The 7,987-nt window shown below is 36.1% G+C and overlaps 1 protein-coding gene across 1 annotated transcript; it reads left to right on the forward strand.

Annotated features, from left to right (window-relative positions):
- Positions 1–74: 74 nt before the first annotated feature.
- HELRODRAFT_192394 (hypothetical protein) lies at positions 75–4,494 on the forward strand. Its single transcript, XM_009022627.1, has 11 exons — positions 75–172; positions 244–365; positions 605–661; positions 1,086–1,129; positions 1,506–1,578; positions 1,737–1,985; positions 2,422–2,585; positions 2,829–2,939; positions 3,219–3,285; positions 3,431–3,600; positions 3,894–4,494. Exons 1-11 carry the CDS (start codon positions 157–159, stop codon positions 3,922–3,924), a joined length of 1,104 nt encoding a protein of 367 aa, XP_009020875.1. The 5' UTR covers positions 75–156; the 3' UTR covers positions 3,925–4,494.
- The last annotated feature ends 3,493 nt before the right edge of the window (positions 4,495–7,987 follow it).

Below are 7,987 nucleotides of genomic sequence, written 5' to 3' on the forward strand. Positions count from 1 at the left end.
TTTTTAGTATAAATATGCCACGTTAAGAAAAAAATTGTTAACTGGAAATTTTTAAAAACTTCATTTCGTCGCTCACCGCCATCTTTTCCAACCGTGCCGATACGGTAATTATTTTGCGGTGGTAGAATATTTCACTTAAAAAAAAATTCATTAAAAATGGCAGATAATTCAAGTAAGTTTTGCCTGCCGAATTTGTTTTGAATGGGCAAGTCAAATTTTCCGATTTTCTAATTAATTTTCCAGGGAACAGATCTCGGAGTCGCAGCAATGAAAATCGAAGAGGTGGTAATGGTAATGCCATCAATGGCAATAGAAAGTTTGACGGAGGGGAGCGTACCGAATTACGGATTATAATCCGTGCAAAAGTATGAATAACTTAGTCTTTTCTACTAAACTTAACTAAATTTCTGTTCAGCTTCACACATAAGACAAATTGATTTTTTTTTTAATTTTAAAACACAATTTTATTATTCAAATAAATAATTAAGCTTTAAAAACAAAAGTCTCATACTTTTGTTGGGTTTTTCTATTTTCATGTTAATTAATATATTTTTATTTTATTTTGCATTTATTTAAAACTGCTTCTTGTTTTATTCATAACAAGGATGCCGGAGCTGTTATTGGCAAAGGTGGAGAAAATGTGAAGCGCTTAAGACAAGAGGTATTAAATATATATTCTAAGATGTCATTCTTTTCTGGATAATTTTTTAAAAAAATTGGTAGTTTTTTCATTTGGATTATTAATTGATTAAAAATTGAGCCTTGAAGATCGCTAGCTAAATATAAAAAATTCAGAGTAACTTTCACTTAACAACCCATTAAAATTCTGATCACTCAATTAATTGTCGCTCACTAACCGACCAAAACATCGTCCATGTCATTCCATTCATTCATGCCACCACTGAATTATGATGACACTACATAATTAATTATTTGTCTCCTCTTGCATGCCTCCTTCGACCTTGATGATCAACCTTATTATGCCTTGCCCCTAACCAATCATGACCAATAAAATTTGCCTTGGACCCCTCTCAATCAATCAATCAAACAATGAACTTCCGCATCACCACATATTGCTCTGATAGTATAAAGCCAGCATTACTGTTACTGACAGCAGAACTCCTGAACGGTATGCCCAAAATAGAGTTTCACTTTGTAGTGACTTTCTCGTCTTTTTTCAATTCAATTTTTTGTTTTTATTTTATAGTTGATTGTAAATATGCATATGTCTAACTAAGTTTTATTTTTCAGTTTAGGCTAAGTTTAGATAAGTTTCTGAATGCTTAACTCACTTTATCATGAAGTGAATAGTTTTAAGGAACTCTTGTAAGCTCTTCCTACATGTCATTTAGTTATGAGCAGATTCAGGGAATGCATATAATTATTTAAAGTTATGTTTGCATTTATGCATCAAATTAATTTTCAAATCATGCAAACTCTCTTTGGAAGAAATTGTTATTTTATTTATATGGTCTGATGGTATGGAATGTTTTTTGAATTATCAGATTGATTATAATAAATGCTGATGAAGAGGGCTTGATAGGAATCGTTACAGATGTTGGAAAGGCTCTGTTTGAGGTATTGTAACATGACAACTTACCTATTTATTTTCAGTAGTCAGTCAATTTTTTATATTTGGTGTAAAAATTTTTTATCACTCTTAGATAAATTTTGATTTGACATTTAGCATAACATCGTTAATAAATTTTAATGACCAAAATCATTCACGCAAATAGAATGCAAAAGAGCGATCGCGGAATGATTTAGATGACCTTGTGCTCAAGTTTCTCATACACAACAGCCAGGCTGGTTGTGTGATTGGCAAAGCAGCTTCTAAACTGAAGGAGTTGAAGCAGGAACTGAAAGTAGACCTTAAGGTGTTCCCTGATTGTTGTCCAAGATCGTCAGAGAGATTGATCAGAGTCACAGGGAAGCCAGATCTCATAGCAAAGGCCATGGTTCACATATTGTTCATGTTGAAGAATGTTAGTTCGTACACTGGCTTTTGTCATTTTTTTTGTTTTGCATAATTTTTCCACTGTTATGTTTGTTTATTCTGACAAGATTATGTCAGTTGTGGTATTTTAACTTTGACCATCTTTCGTTTTTGTTTCACTGCTAGAACTTAATTTGATAAATTGTTCTCAATATTTCTGAAGACAACAATTTTGAATTTTTGCAGTTGAAATTAATCATTTTTTGCAGAACTTTCAAATATATATATATATATATATATATATATATATATATATATATATATATGTATATATATATTTTAATTTAGTAGTTGTGGACTGTACCTTGTTTATCTGTTCCAGCATTATTGCAGAATAATGTTCTGTCATCATTTTTAGTCATTTAGTCTTTATATAAATGAACAACCAATCACAAACAACCAATGAACAACCAATCATATTCAAGTGGCCTCCCAAAGGACTAATTGACTACTATGACCCATCCAACTGCGACGAATCCATGATTGGTGAGTATGGTGGCTATGGCATGGATGATGATGATGATGATGACAGACAGAGAGGTGGCAGAAGGTTCCAGAGGGACAGGAATGGTGGAGGCAGAAGAGATAGGTTTGTTGGTTTTTTTTTTTCATTTCATTGGAAATTATGTTTTTTTGTTTTGTTTTTAGCTTTTTATTTGACTATTTATACATTCAGTTACCTTTTTTTGTTATATTATCATATATTTTCGTTTTACTGTTTGTTCTGTGCAAGCTCATTTAGTTTTGTTATCAGTGGGAATGCAATGTATGAACAAAATAAATGAAATAAATCTCTATTGCAAATGTCATGTTTACTAACACTCCATTACAGTTACAGTGACAGAGGAAGAGACAGAGATATAGATGGCAGAAGAGGAGGAGGAGGATATGGAGGCAGAGAGAGAGGAAGGGATAGGGACAGAGACTTCAATCCTAGAGACAAGTTTGTTACTATTTGTGCCTATATGTGTGCTTTGCTTGTATTGTATGTGTTTGTTTGTTTGTTTGATGAGATGTCCACCAGCTCTTGAGTTTATGTTTTATAAGTTTGAATTGAAATTTTTTACCTTCCATTTTTGTTTTACCTTAAATTCAATGAATAAATTCGTGGCACATAGTACGTTTACTAGTTACATTTTCCTATATATAACTTGACTGAGGCATACTTTTTTTTAACGAGCTCTTCATTTTATTAAGACCTGAATATTTCAATTTTGTACAGTTACAATGGTGTAACTCAGCTATTGAACAGTGTGAGGACAACGCAGCAAGTCAGCATCCCTGCCGAGGTCAGCCAACATCTCTCTCATTTCAATCCATCTAATCATCGTCATCATTTTCATCACCATTATATACATTTTTTAATTTTATTTTCCATATTTTGTTATAGTGAAGAAATTTATCACAAATTTTGTCCACACAAATTTGCACCAGCTTGCCGGAGTGATAATAGGCAAGTCAGGGTCGAACATAAGGAGGATAAGAAATGAGACAGGGGCAGAGGTCGATCTCGATGACGCTGGTGGTGGTCAGAACGATCGTGTCATCACCATTCAAGGTACACCAGAGCAGATAGCCGGTGCCCAGTATCTTCTGCAGATGAGGTCTGCTGTCTCTTGTGTCTAGACTGTCTGTTGAGTTGTAGTAATGTAATATTGTGGTGGTGTGTTGTGAAGTTTTTTTTTCATCTTACAAAATTTGATGTTAAGATTAATGTGTTTTTAATAGTTGATAGTTGCTATGTGAATATTTGTTCTTATAGTAATGATTAGTTTTCCATTGTGGTTTAGTTCTTATTTATAATTCTTTATATATTTAATATTCATTTGTAACTCCCGATTTCAAATGTGTTTTTTTTTCAAGACGTTTTTAAATTTATGGCGTAATTAATTTACAGCGTGAAACAACATCTTGCCAAGAATTCGTGAAGGAAGAAAGAAAAAAGGAAGGATTGGTTGTCGTTTGTTGTAGGTAGAAAGATAATATATGGTGCCATGTGCTAACATGTCACTGTTCGTTCGTTTGATTGACATGTTTATCATTAACCTCCACGGCCTCCTATTCTCCCGCCACATTCTATTTATATATCTCTTGTCATTATCGTCATCATTGTCGTCATCGTCATCTTCACTGTATCATTTTGTTTTTATTATTATTGATATTATTATTATTATTCCTTGCCCCATTTTATATTTAAAATAAGAGTCTGACGGCTTTTTTATGACTGATATATGATGTATATTGTAAATCTTTGTTGACTGATTACATCTTTCATGGCCATTTGGTTTAGGAACCATTGTATATCTGTGTTGTTTTTTTTTATATAAAGAAGTATGTTTGGTATCAAAACTGACCGAGTTGCTTGAATGACGCATGGTTGTTGTTTTTAATCTTTTCAAATATTCGTATTTTAATGTAATCAAACTGCGTCAAAGAGTGAATAATATGTTTTTAATGTTTCTTCAGAGAAAAATAACATAAAATTTTGTTTCGATTAATTTGGCGATACTTGGGTAGTTATCAAGATGTGAAATTTCTTGGCCACGCATGGTTTTACGTCACTAATTTCGTATTTAAGTGCGATAGCAGGCAACATCCGAATTAATTTCAAGTTCAGAAATATTTGCTAGTTCTGCAGAATATCGTCAGTGAAATATTAATTTTAAAATTTGCGCAAGATTGTTGCTTGCCACGGAAATGCGTTCCAACATTTAAACCGCCGGGAAATGGCGTCGGCGGACTTCATTGATTGTCCTCTAATGAGTTTGCACTGTTTAATGAACGGATCAATCTCAAGCAGCACTCGACCAGCTAGTTTAGCGGCAGAAGTACGTGCAAATCTGAATGTGATGTGCAAGTCGCCTGTGTTCAAGTACGTGCCATGACGTGTTTTTTTATTTCTCGTCCGTTCAACAAGCTCCAAAAAAGCGTGTAAAATGATGCACTATAAATAGCACTTTGCTGAGAATTGTCAGTTATTACAAACTTAATTTTATTATAATTAAAAATATTTGGTCAATCAATATTCATTCTTCATACACATGACGAAAAATCAGTTAGCCCGTGTAGCAGAATCAAAAATTACCTAACGGTAAAAAAATGCTCAATCCCTCCACAACATTTTAATCAGTAAAATTACCGCCGTTATCATCATTATTATTGCCAACACTCTCGACTTTACTATTAGAAAGATGGAAATCATTATCAGAGACAGCAGCAGCAGCATCGTCGTCGTCGTCGTCAACATCAGGCAGAGAATCTTGTCTTGGTAGGATTAGGTTGAGTGGGGCCGTTGAAAGAGCTCCAATTAATTAATCTATGAAGCGCATAATCCCTTTACTGCACGTTCGATCGTGATCTGACAAGTTCTCAACATTACTACTATTACTACTACTACCTACTGCTGCAACTAGTACTATTACTACTACTACTACGACTACTGCTGCTGCTACTACTACTACTACTTTTGTTGCTGGTACTAATACTACTGTTGCTAAAGCTACTGCTATTACAGCAGACACCATTAACAAGTAGTATGAGTTCTAAATAGTATTATTGTTACTACAGCTACTACTGTAGTTATGAAAATTTTATTTTACATTATAATTAATTTTATATAATGGTGCAGTTTCACATGTGTCATTATTTCAGTTATAGTTTTTTTTAAATAAGAGTTTCATTTATATAAAACAAATTTAAAAAATATTTTTTTTCTGCTTCTTAAAATGAAAGAGAGGAGAAACTTTTTCGAAAGTTTTAATGGCTTAGCATGGTTGGGCGGGATTAAATTGTAATGAATGTGTGTATGTACGTGTGTGTTTGTATGTATGTATGTATGTGTGTGTGTGTGTGTGTGTGTGTTCTACTTGCTGATGTTTCACGTACATTCATTCATCGATTCATCTACTGAGTATCAAACTTGATGTCACCGAAACTTCCTAGGCTGTCTGTCAGCAGCGGATTGCCTGTCCTGTCTAAAAATTTGATCTGACGCGCATTATTCATTGAAACAACTAGATTGTTTTTCAAAAGACATTTATCTGGATTTTAAAATCATTTTTAGCCTCCAATTTGATAGTCACCTAAACAACAACAACAACAACACACGTTTAGACGGCATTTTCCACAAGATCGGGGGTTGCCGTTTGGCTACCTATGATGAAACCGAAATACCCCTCGACGCCATTCACATCTGTCACTCGCCTCAGTATCACGCAACCCCGCTTTCACCCTGTCCTTCTCCACCTTCTCTTTCCATCCCAATCGAGGGCGACCCCTTCCTACCACTCCTTCAACCTCGAACTCCAACGCTCGCCTAATCCCGACCCTTTCATCCCTTCTCAACACATGTCCATACCACCGCAATCTCGATCTCCTTATCAATGTCACAATGTCCTCATTCAGTCCCATCATTGACATCAGCTCTGTCCTACTCCTCCTATCCTTCACTTTAACCCCACACATCATCCTCACCATAGCTCTTTCAGCCCTCTGCAGTACACTTTCCTCCTCTCTCCTCAACACCCAAGTTTGACCACCATATACCATCGCTGCTCTCACACATGCTTTATATACCCTCCCTTTCATCTTCACTGACCATTTCTTTCCACACAATACCCCACCCAGTTCCCTAAATTTCATCCATCCTACACGAACTCTAGCCGTAACTGTGCTCAAACATCCTCCATCCGCATTCAGCTTATCCCCTAAGTAAACAAAGCTTTCCACTCTTTCAATACCACCACTCAACCCCGTCCTTGCGTCCGTCCTATTAATCACACCATGAACACATTTCTTACATTTGAACGTGCCTTCCACCTTTTTCAGTGCCCCCCTCACACCACTACATCTCTTATGCACCCATTTCTGACATCCTATACACAGTACCGAGTTAGCCTTCACTCTCTTGTCACATACCCCACAGGGGTCTATTTTACTTATCACTCGCTCCCCACCTTCCCCACTCACCATTACCTTCGTCTTAACAATATTAATTTTTAACCCTTTCTTTTCAATAACACTTTTCCATCTGTCAAATTTTAACTGCAATTCTTCCATGTTATCAGCCATCAAGACTAAATCATCTGCATACAAAATCTCAAATAACAACCCCTCCATTATGTTTCCACACACAACATCCATCACAATTGCAAACAGAAACGGTGATAACACTGATCCTTGATGCACTCCTACCTTAACACTAAAAGCGTCCGACATCCCCCTTCCAACCCTCACCTTTGTCTTTGCCCCTTCATACAGCTGCATCACAGCTTTAACAAGTCTCTCATTCACTCCTTTCTTCCTCAACGCCCATTCAATGACCTTCCTCGGTACTCGATCAAAAGCCTTTTCTAGATCCACAAAACACATGTACAATCTTCGTTTCTTCTTTCTATAATTCTCCTGCAACATTCTCACCATGAACAACGCATCCACCTTTCCCCTACCAGGCATAAACCCACACTGCATTTCATTAACTGTCACCATACTTCTCAACCTCCTCTCAAGCACCCTCTCCACTATCTTCATTCCGTGCTCTAGTAATTTCACACCCCTATATGACCCACAATCTCTCACATCTCCTTTGCCCTTATACAACGGCACCAACACACTATGTCGCCAATCCTCAGGTATACCTTCATCAAACATACTGTTAGCAATTCTCATCATAACTTCAATTCCTATCACCCCACTCGCTTTTATATGTTCTGCCGCCACTTCCGAAACCCCTGTCGCCTTACCTAGTTTCATTTCTCTAACTGCTTTCTCTACTTTCTCCATCGTCACCTTCTCTATAGGTCCGTGTGTGACCGCGGATTCCACATCTCCATCCCACTCATTCTCTTCATTCATCAACCTTTCCATATGAGCTTTCCACACCTGAGCTTTTTCCTCCTCATCTATGCACAACTTGCCAGATCCATCCCAAACACATCCATTCCCTATAACATCTTTCCTATCCCTCATTGACTGCTTTGCTACTTTGAACAT

Source organism: Helobdella robusta, assembly GCF_000326865.2.
Source record: "Helobdella robusta unplaced genomic scaffold HELROscaffold_32, whole genome shotgun sequence".
Classification (NCBI taxonomy): Eukaryota; Metazoa; Annelida; class Clitellata; order Rhynchobdellida; family Glossiphoniidae; genus Helobdella; species Helobdella robusta.

Coding starts and splice junctions, on each gene's coding strand:
- HELRODRAFT_192394 (XM_009022627.1), top strand. Junction 1,579..1,736: donor TTGGAAAGGCTCTGTTTGAG/GTATTGTAACAT, acceptor TCACGCAAATAG/AATGCAAAAGAGCGATCGCG. Junction 2,940..3,218: donor GACTTCAATCCTAGAGACAA/GTTTGTTACTAT, acceptor AATTTTGTACAG/TTACAATGGTGTAACTCAGC.